The sequence below is a fragment of the Giraffa tippelskirchi genome, chromosome 3 (genome assembly GCF_054371585.1).
Source record: "Giraffa tippelskirchi isolate mGirTip1 chromosome 3, T2T-mGirTip1v1.2.pri, whole genome shotgun sequence".
Lineage (NCBI taxonomy): Eukaryota > Metazoa > Chordata > Mammalia > Artiodactyla > Giraffidae > Giraffa > Giraffa tippelskirchi.
The window spans coordinates 42045941-42072086 of NC_137277.1; the positions used below are offsets into that span (position 1 = coordinate 42045941).

General features: G+C 41.4%; 2 protein-coding genes across 21 annotated transcripts in view; one reads left to right on the forward strand and one right to left on the reverse strand.

Annotated features, from left to right (window-relative positions):
- The window catches only part of SSH2 (slingshot protein phosphatase 2), a 236835-nt gene that overhangs the window by 199540 nt on the left and 11149 nt on the right, over positions 1 to 26146 (forward strand). For all 15 annotated transcript variants that reach the window (XM_081580226.1, XM_081580228.1, XM_081580217.1 and 12 more), the window contains 5 exons: positions 3790 to 3883; positions 4018 to 4146; positions 10152 to 10198; positions 14028 to 14174; positions 17812 to 18012. In XM_081580226.1, the coding sequence (XP_081436352.1) occupies positions 3790 to 3883; positions 4018 to 4146; positions 10152 to 10198; positions 14028 to 14174; positions 17812 to 18012 (618 nt within the window). The remainder of the gene's footprint in view (positions 1 to 3789; positions 3884 to 4017; positions 4147 to 10151; positions 10199 to 14027; positions 14175 to 17811; positions 18013 to 26146) is intronic.
- LOC145542103 (uncharacterized) overlaps positions 13187 to 26146 on the reverse strand; it is a 32068-nt gene continuing 19108 nt past the window's right edge. The window contains exons 3-5 of one of the 6 annotated variants that reach the window (XM_081580265.1): positions 24833 to 24941; positions 21584 to 21762; positions 20966 to 21421 (exon numbers count right to left, since the gene is read on the reverse strand). In XM_081580265.1, the coding sequence (XP_081436391.1) occupies positions 21196 to 21421; positions 21584 to 21762; positions 24833 to 24941 (514 nt within the window). In that variant the 3' untranslated portion in view covers positions 20966 to 21195. Of the gene's footprint in view, positions 13252 to 18734; positions 19362 to 20965; positions 21422 to 21583; positions 21763 to 24832; positions 24942 to 26146 lie in introns of those variants that run through there. The other 5 variants (XR_014079587.1, XR_014079582.1, XR_014079588.1 and 2 more) reach the window with 5 other exon arrangements.

Sequence of the window (26146 nt, forward strand, 5' to 3'; positions counted from 1 at the left end):
CACAGTTAAGGACTGCAATACCATAAAATCCCATTAATTCAGATTCCACTAATTGGAAATTTGAGTTTAAAGGAGTTCGGCTGAGCTCTTATCTTTGCATTATCTGTAAAAGAAGCATTTGCTAAGCAAGTTAATGACATTGAGAAACTTTAGCGTGGATGTTCCTAGGCACTTCATAAAACAAGATGTTTCCAGTCAATTTAAAAGAATACTGACATTGTTATGCTGAATTTTTAACTGATTTCTGTTCAGATTTTTTAAAATACATTTTATAATTCGTGTCTTACTCAGCCCGGCATTTGACTTATCAGGTCTGTAGAATTTTTATTAAATCTCCCTGCTGTGCTGTGAATTGGATAAAGACCTAAGTTGAAGCTGATGTTAATTTCCTTTTAGTTAGGTCTATGTGTTGAAACTTATGCGACTATTTTGGAAATTTTTTCATACCTAGTTCCTGCTTTCGAAATTAATCAGGATGTTTATTTTGCTCTGAATTGATCTTTCTTCACTTCCAAGGTATTTTCTACATCTGGGAAAGAAGAGTAGCAACTTACTAAAAGGATCTTACACCCCTTCGCCTTCAGATTCCTGAAGTGACACCTAAACAGTTCATGATTTTTTAAAGGCTTAATTTAGATAAGAAATGCTTTTTTTACTAGAAAAAAGTGAAATTTCCAAGAATCGTGTGCAGGGAACAGTCATAAAAAAAGTGGAAACTTTTCTGTGTAGGATATGATTGGTATGAGGGTCGGTTAGTACTAGTAGCTCTAGTCCCTTCAAGATTCCACTGTGACTAAAAAGATAAGCATAGTACGGCCTTCAGAATTGGGGGCAGTGTTTTATTGTTGTTGTTTTGGTTTTGGTTTTTTATTTTGTTTGTCGTTGTTGTTTTGGACACAGCACACAGCATGCAGGATCTTAGTTCCTTGGGGTAGAAGCTCAGAGTCTTAACCACTGATTGCCAGCAAAGTCCACACGAGCAGTGTTATTGATTTACTCTTTAAAACTGGTTGATGGGTGTCAGAGGAACGGACATCTCATATGGTTCGTAAACAGACACTTTGAATCAGAGAGAGAAAACCTTTCTTTTCATTTTTCCTGATTTTATTAGAGAAAATTTGAAAATTACAGCCCAAGAAAGAAATAAAATGAAATTTCCCATAATCTCTCTCTATCCCTGAGCAAAAATAAATAAATAAATACGTAAAATATAGTCCCTGGCACATGGTAAAGACCCCATTAAATGTTAATTCTTAGTATGTACAATATAACCACAATTTTAAGATACATTTAGTAAACAAGTGTCTGTCTATAGTAAAAGAGACTGAGAGCTGTAGGTTAGAGTACTAATAATGATAAAAGGATTTTCAGTGATTTTTATCTTCTTTCTGTATGTATGTATTTTCCAAATTTTTCTTCAGTGAAATTGAGGGAGAAAGTATGTTTGTGATGTAATGCCTTTTCCGTTCTCTCTTCTTTCCTAAGTTGACTAGAAGAGCCTTAAAAAGAATGCTGAGGATACAGAGAATCTATGCCAAAATGGACTTAAGTGCTCCATTGTGAATAAAGTTTATATTATGAAATCCAAGGAAGGTTGAGAAGGGAACATAGGTATATGGTGCCTCCGGTGTAGGTCAAATATTATACTAGGCACTTCATCCATAGTATCTCATTTAATTCTCATAAAAACCTCATGAGACAGAGAGTATTACTGTTCTTATTTTATAGAAAAGGAAACCAGGCTCAGTGAAAGAAAGAAATATGTTCAAGGTCATACAAATAGTAAGTAGCAGGGCTGGGGTTAAAACCTAGGTGTGGACTTCCCCTGGTGGTCTAGTGGTTAAGAATCTGCCTGCCAATGCAGGGGACACCGATTTAATCCCACATACCATGCAGCAGCTAAACCCGTGCACCACAACTACTGAGTCTGTGCTCTGCAACAAGAGAAGCCACTGCAATGAGACGCCCTTGCACCACAACTAGAGAGTAGCCCTCGCTTGCCACAACTGGAAAAAACCCACGCACAGCAAAAACAACTAAACCCAAAATTTAAGAACACAAAACAAGCAAAAAAAAAAAAAAACACCCAGGTGTATTTGCTCCCAAACACTCTGCCCCAGTAAGTGTGAAGGATTGGGAGAAAGGCTGCTAAACTAGGGAATCGAACCCATTGCACTCAGGTGCTAAAATTTGGTTTTTTTAGACTAATGTTTATTTTTAATAGATGACTGAAATGTATAACTTTCTACCATTAGCTATGTCTATGAAAAGTGGTGGGGAGCGTGGTTAAGCATTTTATTCCTGATCAAGACTGGGGTGCTTGAGCTGATTGACAGGGGAATGGCATAGGTGTTAGCTATACTCTGCAGGGTTCATGAGAAACTTATGAGTCCAAGTGGTGTGGAACCCCAAGGTTGTGGGCTCAGAGCATCCATCTTTGGAGATTATACTGAAGCTATTTTTGCAGCCAGTGATAAGGCCGTAGGCAGCAATGGCAGGCAGGATGCCTGAAGGCTTAGTCCATTTCCATTTCTATCTCCAAATAAGGAAGTACAGAACAGATACCTTCTTGAGTAGGTAGGAGGGAAGGTGGAGACAGAAAGAGCTCCCTGTGAGCCCCCCTCAGATGCTGCAACTTAGGGAATAATGCTTTTAGAGAGAAGCATCCAGTTATGTTGAACCAGTATCTTTCTAGTAATTGGAGAATCAGCCTCCTAGTTTGATTTCATAATAAAGTTCCAAGGGAAATTTTTATTTTTAAGAGAGTCGGAAAACTAAGGGAAGCAGCATGATCCTGCAGGTAGAGTGTTAAGCTGGGCAAAGAGTTCTGGTTCTCTTGCCATTGTAAGTGACGGTTGGCATATCATTTAACCTCTCAGCTGTTTATTTCCTTTATCTGTAAAACGGGGATAATAATTTCACGGAAATACTACAAGAGCTTTTGTGAAAAAGGAAAATATTTTAGATACGGTACTCTAGGTAGTTAATCCTTGAAATTCATTTTGGAAGAGAATTTGCTTCATTGAAGAAGGCAGAAATCACTCTTTCTTTCCCATTCATTGCAACAAATGATCAGCACTGGGTGGCATTTTTAAGCTACAAAAGACGCAGTTCCATAGTAGGTCATATCCAGCTTGGTTTTCTAGCTCAACAGCAGTGCTGAGGGTTACTTGATGAAAATGGTCCTCCATTAAAGTACTACACTCAGTGTAGCCTACCTGTCTTTACTCCTTCTTGGATCATTATACATGAATGTATTTATGGGCTTTTATACATGTACATGGAGAAGGCAGTGGCATCCCACTCTGGTACTCTTGCCTGGAGAATCCCATGGACTGAGGAGCCTGGTAGGCTGCAGTCCATGGGGTCGCTACGAGTCGGACACAACTAAGCGATTTCACTTTCACTTTCCACTTTCATGCATTGGAGAAGGAAATGGCAACCCACTCTAGTGTTCTTGCCTGGAGAATCCCAGGGACAGGGGAGCCTGGTGGGCTGCCATCTATGGATGGGGTCACACAGAGTCAGACACGACTGAAGCGACTTAGCAGCAGCAGCAGCAGCAGACATGTACATAGTCTCTTCAAGTAATAATTTCTCCCTGTTACATTCTATACATTCTGAAAAGAAACTTTTTAAAATATCAATTTCTTTTTTCCCTGCCTCCAAAATATAAACTTAAGAGTAACAAAAGGAAAGGCCTGACAATTTGGAAACATAATCAAATGGCACATTCATTAACTTGGTCAGTTGCCTACCTAAGAAAAATCACCATTTCTCTCTTCTCAGACCAACTGAACGTGAGCGGACAGAGAGGCTAATTAAAACCAGATTAAGGGAGATTATGATGCAGAAGGATTTGGAGAATATCACATCGAAAGAGGTAAGAGACCTTGAGTCCTCATCGTTCAAGGCTAGAGGTAGATTAATAATAAGAGAGGGGCTGGAAATGGTGAGCAATTGAAAGTCCAGAGGTACCATTCGGAGATTAGTACAATTATGTCATCTCTGTTTCAGATACGAACAGAACTGGAAATGCAAATGGTGTGCAACTTGCGAGAATTCAAGGAATTTATAGATAATGAAATGATAGTGATCCTTGGTCAGATGGATAGCCCTACACAGATATTCGAGCACGTGTTCTTGGTAAGCTTAGGGCCAATTTAAAGGGGTGTGCTGAAGCTCATCCCTACCAACTCATGGGGGGCAATCATCAAATTTTATTACACTTAAATAAAATGTAGCTTATGTTAGAAACAAAGGTAATAAATACCCAAACCTCATCACTTCCTAATTATTTGACTACATTTCACTGTTATCTGTGCTCTAAAGGTTATTTACGTCTGTTGTGTGGTGGAAAGGTTATATAATGGTATGCTTCTGCTCATTTCTTCCCAGTTACTCAATGACAACAGTTGACTGTGGTGGGAAAATTTACACCAAGGAAGTTGGCAGGTGCTACAGATCGAGCTTTTTCTCCCCATGGGTGGTTAAAGATCTCATGCTGTTGGAAGTAATAGTCAGTCACAAAGCAGACCAGTCCAGTGTATACAAATAGAATGATCCTTGGACGTCAGTCTTTCACATCTGCCAAATGGGTCTAAGGTCTAATACATCTGAACAGAGCAGAAAACTACCTCTAACAGAGACTATTGGACTTTCAAAATATTTGAAACCTTGTAGCTACATTTTTAGTCCCTCACTTACTTTTTGATTACCAAATCTTCAGTGACCTAAAATTGTTCTTGATGGTGCTGGACATTCAGTGACTTGTAATTAGCCCAAGGAGAGCTCTCTGACAGATGGATTAGGAAAGATTCTAAAATCCCAAGATCGATTTATCTCCCAAATGTTAAAGAGTTCTTGTTTTCATCTGTACATGGTAGTGGGAACAAGGATAAACAAGGATAATTAAAGTCAGTGGAGAACACCAAAACCTCACTTTTATTTCCGGTTCTCACATACTTTGACTAAAAATGCTAACAAGGAACTAAATCGATTGGTTTGAATTTCACTTCCTTTCTCTGATAAGGACATTTGTGAGCTGTGAAATGATTAGAAGCTGGGAAACAGGGAAGAGGAATAAATGCACAGGAACTGACTAAACTGGATCATCTCACCCTGAATATGAGTTCATTTCACCCAGCAGTTAGACTTCATGCCATTGAAGGCTTGTGCCCTGAATTAACTTGTTGACACTTTGGAGTGTGTGTGCTTGTCGAGTGATTCATGGGGTGTATAGCTATGAAATTACTCATGAAAAGCTGTGAGCTGGGAGGGGAGCTTCTTTTCCATTACTTTAACTTGACCAATGTGTGTTGCCATTTCTGGATGTAGATCATACGGCAAAACTGTCATTGACCTTTCCATTTGTGTAGCACCTGGCTTTGCTGACTTTTATGTGTAATTCTATGAGGGTTTAAGTATTCCCTGTTCTTGTATCCTTGGAAAGAATTTTTTGTGTTGTCCATAGAAAACTTATGAGTCATTCATTCAAATGGACCCTGCCCCCAACTGTCTCCATGTAACATGACTAATTTTTATGACAGGCAAGTGCCTGTAGCCAAAAATAACTCGTTAGAAAGTGACCAAAGCTATAAACTTGGAGTTGCTTTTCCACTGAGCTTGAATCTTAATACCTAAAAGGATGCAGACATGATAAATGTCAAATTCAGTCACTATCTAACTGTTTAATTTCAGATATACTTTCCTGTGTTTCAGATGCCACCCTCTCAGGAACTACCTTCTCCTTACCTCTTCCTCAACTGTTACTATTTTAGGACATATAAATACATGTTAATAGTACTTTAAACAGAAAGAACAATCTAGTTCTCCCCAAATTAGTCCCTAATCAGACAGAAAGGCCTTTGAGTATTTGTATCAATAGATTCATCCTATTATTTCATGATTATTGGCATAGTCTTCTGTCTTGGGTTTTTCTCTTACTACAAAAATAATTCGGTTTCATTGCAAAAAATTTAGACAACTTTAGAAGACAATAAACGACATTTAATCAACACCAAGAGAGACAAACATCATTATCCTTCATTATATAATACTGCCTTCTAGCTCATTTTTACTTCTTTAATGTATGTCTATGTGCATATTTTTGAAAAAGGGAAAATGTATTCAGCTTCAGATATAATTCTGTTTTCTTGAAATGGACATGCTCTTTGCCTTGTGAATATTTTTCTTTTGGGGGGGCAGTTTTCAAACTGGAGAATTCTGAAATTTAACTCTTATGCAGCAAAATAAGTGCATGAACAGGTTGTCTAAACATCTTATTTTACCTCTTCCTTCATGGCTTCCTCCCTTTGTTTGCATTGCCACATCCTGTGTCCAAACCCATATCTCTTCTCTAATGAGTCTGTGCTCCGCTGGCTTTCCCAGCAGTTGACTTGGAAAAAGAGGTCTTATCCAAACTGCAAGTGGTGGTGTTAATTTTCTGCAAAGTCATTTCGTCTTGTTCATAGCTGCCATGCCTGGAGTGCAAGCAGATTGTGTGAAGGGAGGCAGCAGGAATTCTCCCCTGCCTTAGAAGAATGCTCAGCTCTGTAGTGCACTGCACAGAGATGTTTATTTGGAAACGTGTCCAGCTGATATGGACAAGAAAAGTATAGAGCGTAATTTAAAGAAAAACCTGCTGCGAGAAGACAGGGTTGATTGGTTGGAAGCCAGGGTGTTTCCAGAAAAAGTTTTTCCCCACCCTTAAGAGTGTACTACTCCTCTGAGTTGGAAGCCTTTACCCAACCAAATTCAGTATCAACAGCTCTCCTGGAGGCTGTCCGATTTGGCTGAGAAAATGCTAGATGTGAACTAAGATCCTTTGCAGAAAGGCCGGCAGCTTTCTTAGTTAAACAAGGGAAACACGGAGCTATTGGACAGGCAACCAGTAGTTTTGTTCGTGAATAAAAAAATAGTCAGAAGTTTACCACTGATAGTTATCTTTTTCAAGATTTGACATTACAAATCCTTTTAAAATAAGAGTGTCCATTTCAAAGAAACATTAAGGTAAGTCTCTTGTTGAGGAATTTTGCCCCTCAACTGGAGATGTGTATCATCAACTTTTTAGAAGAAGAAATTGTAGAGCTTATACCACAGTAACGTGACTCACAGCATTGACGCTGTAGCTATGGTATGATAAAGATTTGGACAGGCATACCAGTCCTTGAGGATTCTATGTTGAGCTATATGGTCTTAGCAGAACCCCCAGTACAGTCCTCCTCCTTTGCCATAAATGTGCTGTCCTCTTACATTTTGCTTAGAACGCTTGGTCCCCAACAAGGCTATTTCCTAAGGATAACATTTGAAAAAAAAAAAAATCAGTCACTTCAGTCTTTGGGCCAGAATACAATGTGGGTGAACCAAAGTGAAAGATGGAAGTGAACTTATTTTAAGATGTATTGCAGTTTTAAGATTTCATTTTATACTTCTGTACAATTAAAATATGCTTAGCATAATTACATAGAACTTAGTGAAAACCCTCATGGAAGTATGTTGTTGTAAGCCTGAGAAACATGGAGAAAAAAAAAAAGATTGAGTTTGTGGAGGACCCCAGGAGGCAAATATGCATGGCATTGGTATTAAGGACAGAAAAGTAATGATCAACATTACATCAAAATCAATACCATGTTGATTCCAGTTCTTCCAAGCTGAAGCAGCCCTAAGCGGAGCCCAAGTCACTCACTATGGGCCTCACTGAGTCAGTAGCTGATGAATTTAATTTCTTTCGTTTCTGGGTATGTGTCGTTTCAGATTGTCAGATTGAAGTTTCTCTGGACTGGTAGATATAAACCGTGGACTCTTCCCATCACGTCAGGGTTATTTCCATCTAGCTGGACAGAATTCTGCAGGGGATTTAGATTTCTAAATTAAGAAGTGAGGTGGTCACATTTCCCTGGCTCCAGTTTAGCCACTCAACCCTTATTGCTTGGCTTCTATCTCCTTGAAAGTCCTGTTTTTATTCTTCTTCCCTGTTTCTTTGGTGTGGGAATGTTTTCCAAGGTTAAGCACAAAGTCTTAAGAACCTGTTATACATGTTTATTTTAAAAGCAAGTCAAGTGAGCCCTGGTCTCTAGAAGAGATCAGTTGTCCATCACTTACTGACCTTTTCCTACAGCAGCTTTGAGGTCTCCTAGTTCAGTGGCCAGGTTACAGATCACTTGTAATGCGAAGGTAGTGCTAGAGTGACAATTGACAATTTTCAGAGTGCTTCATTTACTTATCTCATTTGACCATTTATTCAACAGACGTTTGATGATCCTCTTTATTGTGCTAGGCATGAAGCTGGATATTTGTCCAGTCTGGTCTAAATAAGGAGGGAGTGATGACCATATCAAGAAAAATACTCATAGAAAGCCAGTGGAGTAAGATTACCAAAGTGACCTGGTTTAGACAATTAGAAGAGGTTATTAGCAAGAGTGATAAAGGCAAGAAGCTGTGGTGTTCTGGATTGAAATACATGGGAAATGAGGAATTATAGAAAGTGAGCATTATATTTCTGGCGAATCTTGGCCATGAAGGGAAGAAGAGAAAGACAATGTCTAGAGGATTTAGGATGGAGAGAGGGTTTTCCATTTTAAAATGAGAGAAATGTGGTGGGAGGAGAGCAAGGTAGGGGTGCTGGCATATAAACTGTTAGTCACTCAGTCGTGTCTGACTTGTTGAGACCCCATGGACTATAGCCCACCAGGCTTCTATCTCCAGGCAAGAATACTAGAGTGGATTGCCATTCCCTTCTCCAGGGGAACTTCCCAACCCAGGGATCGAACCCTGGTCTCCTGCATCATAGGCAGATTCTTTACCATTTGAGCCACAGGGAAGTCTGTATAAACAGTAGAAACATTACAATTCTGAAGGCTGTAGTCTGAGATCAGTGTGGCAGCGTAGTCAGGATTGCTGTTTGTGTTCTCACATGGAAAAAGCAATGGGAGAAACTTTGTAGTTTGAGGGGAAGGTATCCATCCATTAGATTCCTAGGGCTAGAGTCGGGGGAGTGTTTTATTTTACAGATAAGGAAAGTGAAGACAGGTTAAGCAGTTTGCCCAAGGCCCCCCAGTCAGAGGGGGAGTCAGGACTTGAACTTGAGTCTTCTAATGTGAAATTCCACTTAATGCATTATTCTGAAATAGACAAATTCTTTTTTAAAAAACTTTGCCTTTTCAAAAGACGTGAACAGATAGCTCAAAGGTAGAAAATGGACCTAAAACATTGAATAGTTGCTCACTTTTACGCTTAAGAGAGATGCAAATGAAAATTACACTGAGATAACATTTCACACCTATCAGTTTAGAGAATATTCAAAAGCTTAACCACACATTTTGTTGGCAAGGCTATGGGGAAAGTGGCACTGTGATGCAGAGTGGGTTTGAGGATACGTTGTAAAGTGAAGAAAGCAAAGAACAAAAAAAGTAGATGTAGTACAGTACTTGTGTGTAAGTCAGAAGCAATAATATATATTTGCTTATATTTTTTCAAAATACAACATAGGTAGAATAAGCCACAAACTAATAAAAATGGTTTCCCATGGAGATTGAAGAGGTAGGAGTGGGAGTGAGACTTCCAAGTTTACTTTTTAATAAACTTTTGACTCTCAACCTTTTAAAAGTCTTGTATATTCAAAAAAAAAAAAAGGAAAACATGGAAGAAAAAACACACCCTAAAATTGAATATAAGCAGGAGCAAATGAACCCACATGTATATCAAATTGATAACCTCATAGAAAAAAATTAATTCAGATAACTTAAGCATAATATATACTCTGATTGTACTCCTTAGTGTGATATAATAAAAAAAGAAATGCAAAGAAAATTTGATCTTAATATTTTCATTATTGGTTTTGGTATTGGTGTGACAATGTTAAAACTGCCTTGTAAGTAGAGCAAATGTGATTGTGAGCAGAAATTGTTTGAATTCTATATGGGTTGATTTTCGTATCTCTAAAAAATGAAGGTAACTTTCTTACTCTCATCATCTGTGAGACCTGAATATGATAGCATATAAAGTCCCTGGCACAAAGAGAGGAAACGTGGTAGCCGTTATTGGCCTTCTTTTTAGAAACTGCTTCTCCCCTCATAGACCTCCTTTTCAAGTATTGTATTTGGTCCATTTGCTAATTCTCTCTCCGTAACCTTCTCTTTTTGGCTCCACAGGGCTCGGAATGGAATGCCTCCAACTTAGAGGATTTACAGAACCGAGGGTAAGCACACAGAGCAATTGCTGACACCCCCAGGTGGCAAATATCACCGTTTTATCTTTGCATTTTCCCCACCGAGAGGTGTCAGTGAGGAAGTTTAAGCTTGAGAGTTGCTTCCAGTTGGTTCTTACTGGGCGTAATCTAATAAAAATTAAAACAGCTATTCTCCCACTGTTTCATCCCCCTCCTCCCAAGAAAGAGCAACTGTTGCAGTGGAAAGTCTTTCAAAGACCAATGTGTAAGCCTTTCATGCTGTTTAAAAATCAAACCCAGTTATTGATTCCCCCCCTTTTTATTCAGAGTAGTATAAGGTTTGCAGCAAAGTTGAGGGGAAGGTACAGAGATAATCCCAAATCTGCCCCCACACATGTGTAGCCTCCCCCCATTTTCAACATCTCCACCAGAGAGGTACATTTTTTACATCCCATGAACCTATGTTGACACCTCACAGTCATCTGAAGGCCATAGTTTATGTAAAAGTTCACTCTTGTGTTGTATCTTCTGTGGCTTTGGACAAATGTATAATGACTGTGTGTCCATCACGATGGCATCATACAGAGTATCTTCACTGCGTGAAAAATCCTCTGTGCTCTGTCCATTTATTCCCACCCCCACCCCAGGCAACCATTGATCTTTTTACTGTCTCTCTGAATTGTGGTTCCTGTTTTTATTTGAGAGTACACAGAACCACGTGTGTTGGGTTTACAGCTCTCTAATCAACATTTATTGAGCAATTTCTGTAGGCCAAGCACAGCTAGACGCTAGGAATCCAAAGAAAAATAAGTCTCAGTCCCTATCCTTTTATAGTAAGGTGCATGAAGACTAGGTAGCTTATAAATATAAAATGAACAATGTAAAATTGAACAAGAAGACTGACTTGTATTAAGAAATGTGTTCCTAAGTGGTATGGTTATCTTTGTAGCAACTGAGACCACAGTGAACCTTCAGCAAGCAAAAAGCCACCATTCTTCCTTTTCACTTCTTAGCTAATGCCTAACTCTTCCATCAGACTTAGCTTTAGATCAGATCATTACATTAAGAGAAGAGAAAATCATGTCTGGACATTGGTCTTGCTAACTCTTCATTTGGACAGAGATAAGACCTACTGAACTCAGAGATAGTGATGACTCCCTGGCTGATTGCTGGCTGCCGGTTTTCTCAGCTACAAGTCAGCCTTTTGGTATCTTGAACGTGATTAAATGCATACTTCTACTTCTCCCTCAGAAGAAAGAAAGACAAGTGATCATACAAAGAGTTTTGGGGGAGGGGAATGGAAATCTGGTTACTTAATTTTAAGGTAAGAAAATAAAAGAGAACTTGGAAAATTTAAGTTGATGAGGATTAAATCAGTAGTTCTTGAAAGCAGAGACTATATCTTAGTTTTGTGTGAAACATACCAAACTTAGAGCTTTATACCAAAAGGGTGCCCAGTAAATGTGAAGGAATGATAGAAAAATTGACAGACTGTGATCTGCAGGAAACTAGCGCCTGATACAGTGTTCAATTAAGAAATCTGAATTGATAGAGCACTGCCTGCCAAATGCATTAGAATCATTCATGTATGTATATACTTTGACTGATCCCCAGCTGGAGATGAGACCTGTTTATGTCATTTACTACTTAAAAGGATAAATTATAAAACACAGAGAAAAGACAGGTATGGTTAGATGCTCAGACATCTACTTAGATCTTGTCTTTTAAATTCACTGGTGCTTCATCTTAAATGGATGAAGAATTAACAGTTCAGGGATCTGTGATAAAACATGTATATTGCCCCTGTGAATGATTTAAGGGATTTTCAAGTGTAATTTTGACAATAAAGCCATTTTCTCCCAATTTACTGACTTTAGAACTCCAAGTAAACTGCTGCTCCTTTACAGAAATGGCAAAGAAGATTCAAGGAGTGCCGTTTCCAATGGGTAGTGGATGCCTAGATTTCCATAATGAAAAGACTGGGAAACCCTGTCCTGCTACAATCCCTTACTGAAGTATGGGACTGGGGATGAGAGAGTTATTCACTTTTATTTTAAATGAAATAAGAAGTGTGCTTGCCTTTTCTGACAGTTTTGAGATATGATTCACATACTTTATAGTTCACCCTTTTAAAGTGTGTGCTTCAGTGGTTTTTAGTATATTCACAGAACTGTGTAACAATCCATTTAAAAATTTTTTCCAACCTGAAAGGAAAGCCCCTTTAGCAGTCACCCCCATTTCCCATCCTCCTCCCCAACTCCTAGAAACTACTAACCTTTCTATTGCTATAGATTGGCCTGTTCTAGACATTTCATTTATATGAAATTATACAATATGTGGCCTTTTAAGAATGGTTTATTTCACTTAACATTGTATTTTCAAGGTTTACAGTGTTGTAGCATATATTACTACTGTATTGCTTTTTTATTGGCAAATAATATTCCATTTTATGGAGATACACACACACACACACACCACATTTTATTTGTCCATTCATCATTTGATGGACATTTGGGTTGTTCCCACTTTTTGGCTTTGGGTGGACATGTTTTCACTTCTCTTCAGTTTATAGCTAGGAGAGGAATTACTGGATCATATGGTAACCTTTTGGAGAACTTCTAAAGTGTTTTCCACAGGTGCATGTTGCTTGCCTTTTATTATTTTTTAATTAATTGGGGAGGGCAGGCTTCACCACATGGCTTGCAGGATTTTAGTTGCCCCAGCAGGGCATAGAAACTGTGCCCTCTACAGTGGAAGTGTGGAGTCTTAACCACTGGACAACCAGGGAAGCCCAGCTTGCTTTTTAAATTAAAAAGGAAAAAAAAACCCTTTCTAGTGATGGACTTTGATGCTCAGTCAAAACAGATTGAAATCATGTCCCAGAAAAATTTTGGTTGCTTGACCTTCACCACGGGTTTGCTTCGCCATGGCTCTCCCTTTCTGTAGTCCTTCCTCTGACTTCAGAGACTGGGTTTCTAGAAGTCCATGTGTGGTTCTGAGAAGCAAGTCACTTCTACAGAGAGAAACGAGTGACTGTTGTATTGTTGAACTAGGCAAGAGTGATGTCTTAAGGCCACACAGCACTGCAAAAAGATAATCCGTTGGCAAATTAAACCCAAGCATTTACTGAGATTGCACAGTGGGAGAGACGGCAGAGGAAATTTTTGATACAGAAACCATTTTCTGCAAGCCTGGAAGAACTCTCAGACACATCTGCTGTCATAGCAGCCAGGAATGCAGCCTTGAGAGCTGAGAGAGTTTGAAGTCCAACTTTCCTCTGACCCTCCCAGCCCTTGCCTCATTTGCCTTTCATGTAGTTTAAAGGGAGTAACAGAGCAAAAAGCTGACAGTCTGGCATTTAGAAAGATAGGAAATGTTTCCTTCTATTTTTTTTTTTCTTAAGATACATGTTAATAATCTGATTTAATACACATGACTTCCACAGAATAAATTTTGTTGCTGGTATAATTTTTGTGACTGAAGAGAATTTGTCAGATGACCAGCTTCAAGTTGATTCTTTGGAGTAAATTGCAACGCATATTTTCAAAAGACTCTGAAAGATGAGATTGTATAACCACACACAAACTGAAAATGGAATTTAGATGTTGAACTTGGTAGATGGCTTCTCTCTCAGTTAAATCCCTGAGACCCAGGTATGCCCAGGACCCTGTTACAGATTCTGTATTAAGTATAGCCTCTTAGGGTTGTTTTGTTTTGTTTTTGTGTTTTAGCTTTCTTCCATAGTTTGGTACTTAATTTCAGCCTCAGGAGTAAACCAGTTTTAAATAAGAAAAACAGTGCCGGGAATTGGATTTCGCCTCAGTAGTAGAGCTCATATTCTCTCTTGGTTTCCTGACAGGGTTCGCTATATCTTGAATGTCACTCGAGAAATAGACAACTTCTTCCCAGGAGTCTTTGAGTATCACAACATTCGGGTATATGATGAAGAGGCAACGGACCTCCTGGCTTACTGGAATGACACTTACAAATTCATCTCTAAAGCAAAGTAAGTCATGGTCCCACGTGCACATTCGGACTCCTCTTCCTTTTGCACCACACATGGCTGGGGCCTGAGAGCTGTAGATAACTTACTGATGATACTCAGGGAAAGGAAGTAAATTAAAAAAGGAGACTGGGATTTCTTAATCCTAGGGAAAAAGATGACTAGTGACTTAATACTTTTGCTTTAAGTAGATGAAGCCCCTGGAAGATGATTTCATGTTGGCTATTTCCATTGAGCACAGAATGAGAGAAAATAAACTCAAGCTGCAGCAAAAGAAATAGAAATGAGAGAAGAAAGAAAGAGAAATGAGAGAAGGAAGAAATTCTGAAGTTGCCAGTGAGGACATTTGAAAGTTATAGAATAGAAATTGCTCCAGACAGATGGAACAGTAGATCCTTCTCTCTGAAATCAAGGAGAAAGACACAGCGAGCTTTGGAAATCTTTTCCCCTTCTTTTTACTTTTCTTGTTGTTGTTCAGTTGCTAAGTCGTGTCCAACTCTTTGCAGCCTCATGAACTTCAATACGCCAGGCCCTCTGTCCTCCACTGTCTCTCAGAGTTTACTCAAATTTATGTCCATTGAGTCGGTGATGCTATCTAACCATCTCATCTTCTGCTGCCTCCTTCTCCTGCCTCAAGGCCTTTTCCAATGAGTATTATTAAGTCCTTTACATTTGCGGTCTGGCCCTTCTGTGGTTGCCTTCCTTTTACTGAAATGATTCCACAGTATTAATTTAGGGTTTAGTATTAATTAGTATTAATATGTCAACACTTTTTTTTAAGTCCCTGGGGATTTCCTTGCCGGTCCTATGTATTCCTTCAAAAGAAGAAACCCTCAGTGAACGTGTTGCCCACGCTCCCCCTGCAGGTGTGGTGACACTCAGATGCTCCCTGGCAGATAAGAAGCACTTCTGTTTTTAAAGTCCTCCTTCAGGAATGATACCACACCTCACTTAAGGACCTTCATGGTCAGAAAATGCTTCCTCATAGTTACCCTGAATTCCCATTCCCATACTCCAGCTTTGAGCCCATTCTCTCAATCTCCTAGAGGTACCTGAAAAACTTTTGTACTGTGGAAGCTTCTTATTAAATTATTCCCAATGTTAATACCACTCATAGCATGCTTCCTGTGTGCCATGTACTTGATACATATTCTCTCCTCTGTTTGCCAAAACCCAGAGAGGTATATACTGTCTTCCTTTTGTACAGAGGAGGACAGGATACAGAGATGAGGTTCAAAGAGAAATTAAGTAACAACTGGTGGAGACAAGACTTGAACCTAAGATCATGTCTCATTTCAGTCCATCAACTATAGGAGCAGTCTAGTCCCTTAAGGAAAGGGGACTGGAAAAGATGAGGCAATGGTCAGGGTTACAGGCAAAGAGGCTCAAGATCGAGGCATGGCCCCAGTCCCAGTGAAGAGAAAGGCTGATTCCAGCAGGGCTGAGGTTGAAAGGAAATACAGGAGGTGCCCACGTTATATTTATTGAGAGACACGTACTCTGAGAGTGTCCTGCAAGTATAGGTCAGCATCTGAGAGTGAGCGCCTCCTAAGTGGCACCCTGGTCATCTCATTTGGACATCTCAACCCTAATCAGGGCCCTGAATTCCAGACTCTGCCTACACTTGGGTGAGTTGAGGAGTCCTAATGTGATGCCAGGCTTAATCTGGACAGTCTAGCACTTGAAGTAAGGGGGTGGGGCGAGCACTGAACCTGAAAGATGAAATTGGGGTAGAAGCCATTCACTGAAAAAGCCCAGCTCAAAATGTAGAAATGTTTTCATAGGAATGGATTTCATAATTGTATTTTTCTTAAGATTGGCCAAGTTTGAGTACCTTCCTTGCCTGCAGGCAAAGACCTGAAATTCAGCGTATTAAAGTTGTCAGAGCTTGATGGGAAAATACAGAACACATGTCTGAACTTCCATCTGAGTCACTGTGATGTGGCTTCCCAGCTGTAGTCTAAATGAAACCTCTGTGGTGCCACAAGCAAAACAGATATTTCCTAGTCATTTGGGATCATCTGAGTACACAGAGACACACACTCGCACCAGCCATTAGGACGCTAAAATTTTACCTTTCTTATGAGGCTGTTTAAATTATTCCAGACCACGCTCTGCATTCTCATAGCTTATCTGGCTGGCTCTCTCATCTTGGCACTTAACCTTATGCCTCCTTTCATTGGTGCTTAACTCTTTCATGTGTCTCTGTCTCCAGCAAAAGGATTATAAGCTTCTGGAAGGAAGCGTGTCTACTGTAATACAGTGAGTGAGTGATTGAATAGATTTCCCCTGTTGGGCTGACATGTTCATTTTTAAATTTATTGGGATATAACCCCTTGGGAAGGATCCCAGCCCATGTATGCTAGTGATAAGAGTAACTGTCCTTTTTTGCAGATTTTAAAATGTTGATCCTTCTTACAGCTGACAGATAAAATCAGCAGATCCATAAGTTTGTTCATACATTTAGCAAACATCTGAAGGCTTACTCCAGGCCAGACACTGTGTTATTAGTAGAATTAGCATAACCAAGTAATGTTCAGATCCAAGGTGATTAGCTCTGGCATAAGACTGAGGAGTTTTGTTTGTTTGTGTCACTCTATGGTAACTTTGTTTTCTCTTCTACCCCATTAAAAAAGAAGAAACAAACAAACAGCTTGTTATTCATGCCACCCTTCTGGCTGAGAAAGCCATGTGGTGCATCACATGGTCCTGTCCAGTTCCCCGGGTTATATAGCCAGTCCCTAGATACAGCAGGGGTGGTGGTGTTGTGAAAAGTAATATCCAGGGCTGCGTCTGAGTAAAGAGGAGAGTCAGTTTCATTTGGTCTGTGCTTTCCTCCTGGGACAGAACTCCTGCTGGAACTGGAAGCAACTCCCAGCATTTGGATAAATTAGATGAATCACCACCAAACCTGTAACTCAATCGCCTGCCAGCCGTGAAATGTGCCCTTGGGGCCGAGGGGACTGGCCTGCAGCCACACACAAAATGGGGTCCAGTCTCTAAATTGAAAATTCTCCTTCTGTGCCCTGTGACCAACTGTCATTGCAATTACCGTTCTGAATTTTAATTGTCCACTTCTCCCAGTGAATCCTACCCTCTAGGGAAAACCTGTTATTTATTTTTGCATCCCAGACCTTGCACAATGTCTCACACATGGTAAATGCTCAGTAAATGTTTGCTTAACTAAACATTTGCTGAACTAAAGAGGCTTAATATTAACACTGACTATTGTTTGAATGCACCAGGATTGCCCCACACACGTGATTAGAGGTGCACACGAGTGCACTCAGGTGGGGTGAATTATATAGCAAGAAAGTGGAAGGGCTGTCCGGATAGGAGCCATGGACACATTAAGAACCTAGCTTTTCAGGTGTACTCACTATAAGGACTTTCCGGGTGGTCCAGCAGTTAAGACTTCAACTTAACCTGCGGCAGGGTGCAGGTTCAATCCCTGGTCGGGGAACTAAGATCCCACATGCCTCACAGCCAAAAAACCAAAACATAAAGCAGAAGCAATATTGTAACAATTTCAATAAAGACTTTAAAAAATGATCCACATCAAAAATCTCAAAAAACAACAAAAAAAGATAAAATGTACTCACTACTGTGTTTTTCTCCTTACCTGAATCCCCCAAACAAGGAAACATGGATCTAAATGCCTTGTGCACTGCAAAATGGGGGTGAGTCGCTCGGCCTCCACTGTGATCGCCTATGCGATGAAGGAGTATGGCTGGAACTTGGACCGAGCCTATGACTACGTGAAGGAAAGACGGACAGTGACCAAGCCCAACCCCAGCTTCATGAGACAGCTGGAAGAGTACCAGGGTATCTTGCTGGCAAGGTGAGTCCCTTAATTGACTGGCTCAGATTTTTCCCTCCTTTATGTTCCCCAGGGCACAGAGAAGTATCCTTCTGTGCGCTTAGTCTTCAGCCTAATTTAAGTGTGTGATACATTGTGAAAATTGAAATCTCTATCCATCTAGTTTTTAAAAAATAAGTACCAGAACTTGATTGAGCTCAGGATGGAGGACTAGTCATTTAATCTAAAGACATTTAAAGGGTGGAAATAAGATCCCCTTATTTCAGTTCTCAATTAGGTGCAGGTTTTAATAAATACTTCTAAACATCTTCTAAGGCCTGATACAGCTGCCATATCAAAATGGATACTGATTGCTCCCAGCTTAGGGCTAGGTGTAGCTGAAATTCTTAGAAAAATTTTGGCCCATTGTTTTAAAACAAGTACCTCTTGCTGCTCTGGACTTTTTTTTTTTTTTTTTTCCTCCCCAGTGCTTGCTTTCAGTGAGCCTTCTCCAGTAATTTCAGTCATGGAACAAATCAGCAAAATTAGGATATAAGTAATCCATGTGAGGTATGAAGTTACTTCCCAGAAATAACTCTTGTTTTCTTTTTTAAGATCTTTCAGTCCAATGTTATATATGTTTTGCAGAAATACAGAAAATTACAAAGGGAGAAATCATTTATAAACTCAGTACCCACAGACAGCAGTTGACATTATATATATCTGTGACTCTAGGTCTTTTACCACATATATTGATGGATATATTTTTCTTTTTTTTTACAAAACCTGTTTTTCAGCCTTACCTCTTCACTCAGTATTGGGCCTTTTTTTTTATCTGTAGCAGCATTTATGGAGCGCTTACGCTTCACTTAACTGTCACTGTTCCTCCCCCCTCACAGCTTTATTAAGATGTCCATTGTATTGATTTCATAAATTTACATATTGCAAACTGATTCAACCATATCATTAGCTAACATCTCCATCCCCTTACATAATTACCTTTTCTTTTTTGTGGTAGGACTATTTAAGATCTCTGTTAGCAACATTCTGTGTTGTTGTTGTTACTCAGTTGCCAAGTCATGCCTGACTCTTAGGGACGCCATGGACTGCAGCACACCAGGCTCCTCTGTCTTCCACTATCTCCCAGAATTTGCTCAAATTCATGTCCATTGAGTCGGTGATGCCATCCACCATCTCATCTTTTGCTGCCCTCTTCTCCTTTTGCCTTCAATCTTTCCCAGCATCAGGGTCTTTTCCAGTGAGTCTGCTGTTCACATCAGGTGGCCAAAGTATTGGAGCTTCAGCAACAGTCCTTTCAATGAATATTCAGGGTTTATTTCTTTTAGGATTGACTGGTTTAATCTCCTTGCATCCAAAGGACTTTCAAGAGTCTTCTCCAGCACCGCAATTCGAAAACATCAATTCAAGTATATAATACAGTATTATTAGCTATAATCACTATGCTGTACATTAGATCCTTAGAACTTGAGAATTTCACCACTGGAAATTTGTGTTCTTTGACCAACATCTCCCCATCACCCCTTACCCCCACTCATCGTCTGGTAACAACCACTCTACACCACTCTTTTACTCCGAGTTTGACTTTTCTAGATTCCATGTGTAAGAGGTACTGTACAGTATTTGTATTTCTCTGTCTACCCAGAACTAGGTCTTGAATATCTTCCTATATCAATAAGAACTGGCTGTTTCCACAATAATTTGGTAATTGGTTGTAAGATGAGTTATTAATTTTACTACATTATTTATTACCCCTTTAATGGGAGTGGTGAAAACCACCTTCAGCAGATTTCAGGAAAAGATTGAGATAGTAAACTGAATTCAAGGGTTAGTTTCCTGAGATGCCACGTGCTGGAGTTCTGTGGAATGCTGTCTTTTGCTGTGTTTTCCCACGTCAGCATGTTCTGGGTGGTTTGTTAAGGTGAAGGCACAGCTGCCTAGAAGCAGGCGGAGCTGATGCCAGAGTTCGACTCCAGTGAGTCTCATGACTTGGTCTTGATTCTTGAATCTGGGCTGTGTTTCCCCTGATGTTAAAATGTTAAATAGCTTTCCAGCCTATCCCGGCCAAAGGACCACCCTCCCACCCCCGTGGTATTGTGAACATGTGGCCACAGCACTGTGGTTTCCACTAAAAACCCCGCCCACTTACTCAGTTCTTGGCATGATTTCATCCAAGCCCTTCTCTTAGGAGGCTGGGAGGATACTGAAGTCCTCCACTTAAAAAGAATTTATAGGTCTTTGGGGCCAGATTTTGATGACATTTTTAGGTCAGATCAGAAGATAGGGGACAGAGCAGTTCTTTTTGGCACAAGAAAGAGGCATCTGAGGGTTGAATGACGCATAAATATTGTATATTCCCAGATGCACACATGAGAGATATTAGGCAGTGTCCTCACGTGACCCATCGAGAGGAAGAACACTCTGTGTCCTGCCAATTTCAGTATTTATTCTGGAATCCCAGGATACTGCAAGCTGTTGGATTGGGTTTTTCTAGCATATGTAGTTTTTCTTATATGTTAAAGGAATTGCAGAAAAATCTCAAATGAGGATAGGAAGGGCAGGATGAACCCACACATCCACCCTGCCTCTTCCCTTTCCCTCTTGGTTCCATCCTGCCTGTCTGGTCTTGATTCACAGAGGGAAGGGCAAGCCCTGGGGAGTGAGGAAACCACAGAATTTTGAGTCAGTAGATCTGGTTTCCGTTCCTGGTTCACCCCCTTGTTGCAGCTTTGAGAAGTTAATTCCCAGTTTTCATCCTCACCTGATCCTATCTATAAAATGAAAACCAAGAGACCTAGCTCATAGCGTTATGGTAAATAAAAGTGTATATAATGTATAATATGTACTGTTAAGGATTATTCAGATGTGATTCTCATCACATGCTTCCTGCACGGCTACCCAGAAAACACACATGCATGTGCCATTTATTTCCTCCAACTATCAGCCACAGACACACTCACTCCACTTGAAACTGGAATGGAAGTGTCCTGGAATTGTCTTTATTGTGATGTTTCCTGAATTTTAAAAACTGAAGTCTAGTGCTGGGGTGTCACTTAGGCAACTTTCAGCTGCAAGTAATAGACGGTCTCCATCAGTTGGGAGTCTCAACAAGAAGCAGCATACTCAGATTCGGATTCTATGAGGAAGACTTTTTAAAGGGACTGTTTACAAAGGCGTTAAGACTGTAGTGGAATCAAGAAACTTGTATCAGCAGGGCTGTTTGGTAATAGCTCCTGGGCCTGGAGAAGGGGGAATAGTTACTAGAACCTGGAAGAAGACTCCTGGAGAAAAGACCCCTTCAGAGAGGCAGCAGCCTTCAGTCAGGGGCTCCAGCCAGCCAGAGTGGCCCTGTGGGGAAGAAGGTAGGAGAACAGTGGCCTGCCTCCACTCTCCTCCCTCCAGTCTCCTGCTGGGGCTCCCCATCAGCCAAACCCTGCGGAAGTCAGAAGACAAGGGGCTAGTTGAGGTGAGGCATAGGTCAGTCTCCAGGGCAGAGAGCGGGGTAGAAAGTGAATCAGCTGAAGAGTGGATCAGCAGGAGCACACACTGGATACCCTGCCCAATGCCCAGCTGTAGGTAGTTTAGAAAGATTTACCATCTCTTGTAGCAGGAAGCACCAAAGTAGACTGTATAATGGCTTGGGGTGGCATCGAGGACGTCGGTCGGTGCTCTCTTCCTGCTCTCCTTTCCCTGGCTTGGTCCTTGAATTTGCCTTATGACTCCAGACAGGTGCCACATTTCTAGGCATCTCCCTAGAAGTTCCACAACATCTGGCTGAAAGAATGGGCATTTTAACCAGAGGGGAAGACCTTTTGCAGAAGCTCCCCAACAGTCTGCCACCCACTCCACCCCCACAGGACCATTGACCAGGACTGGGTCATGCTCCTAAAACTAATCACTGACTAGGAAAATAGAATTTCCTGGACTGGTTAAAACAAACTCACAGGGAATTAATTCCCTGGCAGTCCAGTGGTTACTACTCCCTCGCTCTCACTGCTATGGCCCGGGTTCAGTCCCTGGAGGGAACAAAGATCTCACAAGCCACGAGGCCAAAAAAATAAATTCACATTCACCCTCTGGTGTTAGGGAAGTACCACATTCCCTGAACCTGTGGGACTTGAACACTCAAACCAAATCGGGCCTCTGCCGTAAGGAAGAAGAGTGGGAGTGCCTCCTGGGTATGTAGCTGCTTGGGTCTGCAGGCTATGATGTATTGTCAGGAATACAGCACTTGTAAAGCTACCTGCCAAGCCGACTGCCGAGTGGGCTGGGCCTCAGAGAAGCTTGCTTAGGCAGCCCCAGAGAACTGCTTCAAGGTCTGAATTCTTAGAAGAGCAAAGAAGGAGAAGCCCCAGAGGCCTATGACTGTCTGAAGCTCTGCCAAGCCTTGTGGTTTGGTAACTAAGAGAGGAAAGTCCTTGGGAAAATCCGAGGACTCACTGTATTTGCAAAGAAATTCCATTTCCTGTCCAGGCACTCAGACATCTTGTATTTCACATCTTCTCCCAGGAAGCATGCCGTGGTTTTCCCACAGAACTAGCACCCTGATCCTGGCATTGTCGAGCCCCATTGGTTGTCTAGAGTGGCACAGGGTGCTTAGCTTAAGAGGGCAACCCTCTGTTGGAGGGTATTAGCTTGGCACTTGGACCACTTGGCAGAAGAGAAGTTTAACAAAGTGACAGTAGGCCCCTGTAGTGACTTATGAGATGGCTACAGTCTCTTAATCAGGATATGAGAATGTAGACCAAACAGTGAGAGCCCCTGTGAAATTCAAGGGACTTTTTGCATCTTTTAGTCTGTCTTTAAGCCTGAGGAATGCTAATATTTCATATTCTCCTTTAGATCTGAAAGTGAGAATATCACAAAGGGACTGATACTGTCCATATCTAATTTTATGTTTTCTGTTGTTATAGCTGGGGGATAGGAGTGATGCAGGAGGAGGGGTGTGTGTGTGTGTGTGTGTGTGTGTGTTGAAACCCTCCATTAAGCTACCAGCAACCCTGTTTGTTATCCTGGACTCTGATCGTTGAAGTATCTGGCAGATTTATGTTCCATTCGACAGGTTCAGCTTTCATGTATCTGCAAGCTGGACCATGTGTCTCAGATATTAGGTTCCAGCACATAAGGCGCGAGGAAGAAAAACTGGATGGTGGCCAGGGGGAGTCTGTGACATGTCCTCATAGGTGTTTTGATTCTTTGAATGTCCCTGTCACCAGGGCCAGAGAAGATAGAGCTGTCTTTGCTGGTGGAGACATTAGTATAGTTAGCTGGTACACAATGGTCAGCCAGCAGGAGGGAACCTGAGAATGAGAGAACATGGATTCCTGGTCAGGTGACAGCCAATCACAAGTAAAGTTTAAAGGATTTTCTTAATAGCGTTTCAGTGAAGTAATCTTAGAGCATTTAGGACCGTGCACAGCTCAGGAGATGCTCAGCTGATGCTTTCTTTCTCTCTTCCTGCTCCTCTTCTCTGCAGACTGCCTAATGCCCTGAGAAGTGACCATAAACACTCTGATTTTACTACAACTGATACTCCTTTTTTAGCAGTATTTTCCTATACATAATTTTCTCAGAGTTGGTACTTCACCAAACATGTAACAATAAGAGGCTTCCCAGGTGGCACAGTGGTGAAGAATCCTCCTGCCAATGCAGGAGACAGAAGAGATGCGGATTCGATCCCTGGGTCAGGAATAAATAATTCCCTGGAGTAGGAAATGGCAGTCTACTCCAGTATTCTTGCCTAGAGAATCCCATGGACAGGGGAGCCTGGTGGGCTACAGTCCCATGGGGTCACAAAAGAGTCGGACACGACTGAGTGACTAACAGTAAGAAAAAGTGGAGGCAAGAGAATGGGATATCATATGTATCCTGTCGTTTAGATTTCCTTCTTGCTCATTTACTAAGTAAAAGGCCAAATTCCTACCCAGAATGACCCAGTCATTTCACGTGTGTCAGTGTGTTTATGTGAGTCCAAATTCAGGTCAGAGGCCACTCAGGGAGAAAAAGAACCTGAGACTTGGTTGCATCATCCAGGCCACAAACCAGCTCTGAAGTTCTTTTTGACCTTATTTACTTGCTGCCTAGGGCTTCCCTGGTGGCTCAGATGATAAGGAATCCACCTGCAATGCAGGAGACCTGGGTTCGATCCCTCAGTCAGGAAGATCCCCTGGAGAAGGGACTGGCTACCCACTCCAGTATTCTTGCCTAGAGAATTCCATGGACAGAGGAGCCTGGCGGGCTACATACAGTCCATGGGGTCACAAAGGTCGGACACAACTGAGCAACCACCACTTACTCACTTTTTGCTTGCTGCCTACCTGGAGCATCAGCTGAGTATAAATGTTACAGTTTAAAGTAACAAATACGATCTAATGTCTTATATCTATCCCTACTGATGGAGTATTAGAATAAACTGGCTTGGGAAGAGGCTTCACTGGGAGGCAGTGTAGTGTTACTGAGTAAAATTAACAATGCACATGGGCCCTATGACCCACCTTTTCCCCTCCTATATATAAACATCTTTGAGAAACCAAACTGCACCAGGCACAGGAATGTCCATAGCAATGTTGTCTGTAATCATTTGTAGCCCCAAACTGCTCATCAGCAGGGCAGATAAATAAATTGTGGCTTACTGTCTGCACTATAAAATTCCAGCTACATTGATGAATCTTAAAAACATGTTAGGCAAAAAGAAAAAGTTGTAGAAGGATACACAGTATGATTTCATTTATGTAAAATTCAAAACATGCAAACCAAGCTATGTATTGTCAGAGCAAAACGTGATGACACAATAAGGAAAAAGGAGGGTGTGATCAGCACAGAATTCAGGTCACTGGTTACCGACCTCTGCGCTGGGAGGAGAAGGATGAGAAAGGGCCACATGGAATAACAGCGCTTCAAAGGCAGTGTCTTGACTGTCAGAGACCCGCCTGCCACTCTCCCTGCAGGTCCTACTGCAAAAATGAAAAAGGCGGCAGAATCAGACTTATTTTTGGATCAGGATTTTTCTCTCTACTTTACAGGAGGTGTCAGTATAATTCCAGAGCTCTGACCCAGTATTTTCTGATGATTATCTTCTGCAGGAAGGGAAGGAAATCCCTGCTGGGTAAAGCAGCTATGATGTCAGCCACTTCCTCTGAGACTGGCCCTGTTTGTGCCTATTAGCATAACATCCGTCTCTCATTGGTTAGTGACTTACAGGCAGTTCTTTAGAAATATACTTTGGAGGGTTTTCAGGACCAGGAAGATAACAGTTGCCTGGTGACATAAGCTGTTGTTTATTATCAGGGTGAGAACAGTTCCTCCCAGAGATAACCTTCCAGTGATCTGTCTGCATCACAGGAGTCATCCCACCATGGTGGCTGAGAGGACTTGGTAGCAGTTTGAACATCCTCATGATAGGTGAAGAACAGAAACTGGAGAACACAGTCATTATTTAGGTCAGGAAACAGGGGTGTCTTGATTAAAAAGAAGGGACTTTAAAGCACAGGGGCATCCGTTGGTCGCAAAGGCCCCACCTATCCAACCAGTTCGCTGGCCCCCGCCCACCACCACTCACGTGTTCGGGATATGTGATATGTTGTCTCCTCCTAGGGGTGGCTGGAGTTCGTGCAGCTTGGAAAGGGTGAAAAGCCTACCTCACAGCCAGCTAATTGATTATAGCTCATCTTCATAAACAAAATGACCTGCTCCCTACCCAGAAAAGCACCCTTCTGCTGGGCAGGCCTGAGTCAGAGAGAGCCCCACCCAAGCAGCCAACAGGCGGGGGAGCTGAGAGCAGGTGCAGAGCTGAGAACAAACAGGGGTTCACATTAGTGCAGGCGCATGACTCGGCAGAGATTCATGGGCAGCCGAGGCAGGTATGGCCCTGAGCCCTGAATAAGCTGTCCTGGGCTGTTTCCCATTCTGCCCTGAGGTGAAGTAACTCTTCGTCTGCCTGTGAGTTGTGGAAACTGCACCCCCAATTGCCACATTTGGCGACCTGTTCCCTGGGCCAGCCACAAGGCCACCTTCCTCTTTTTGATTGGAGCCTTGGGAACTGTTCTTCCCTATTAGAACAGGCTTTGAAATGAGATCTCATCAGACCTCCTCTCCACAAAATCAACCACAGGATGGACATGTATGTAGTCTTTTTGGCTCACCTCCTTTTCCAGGGTCA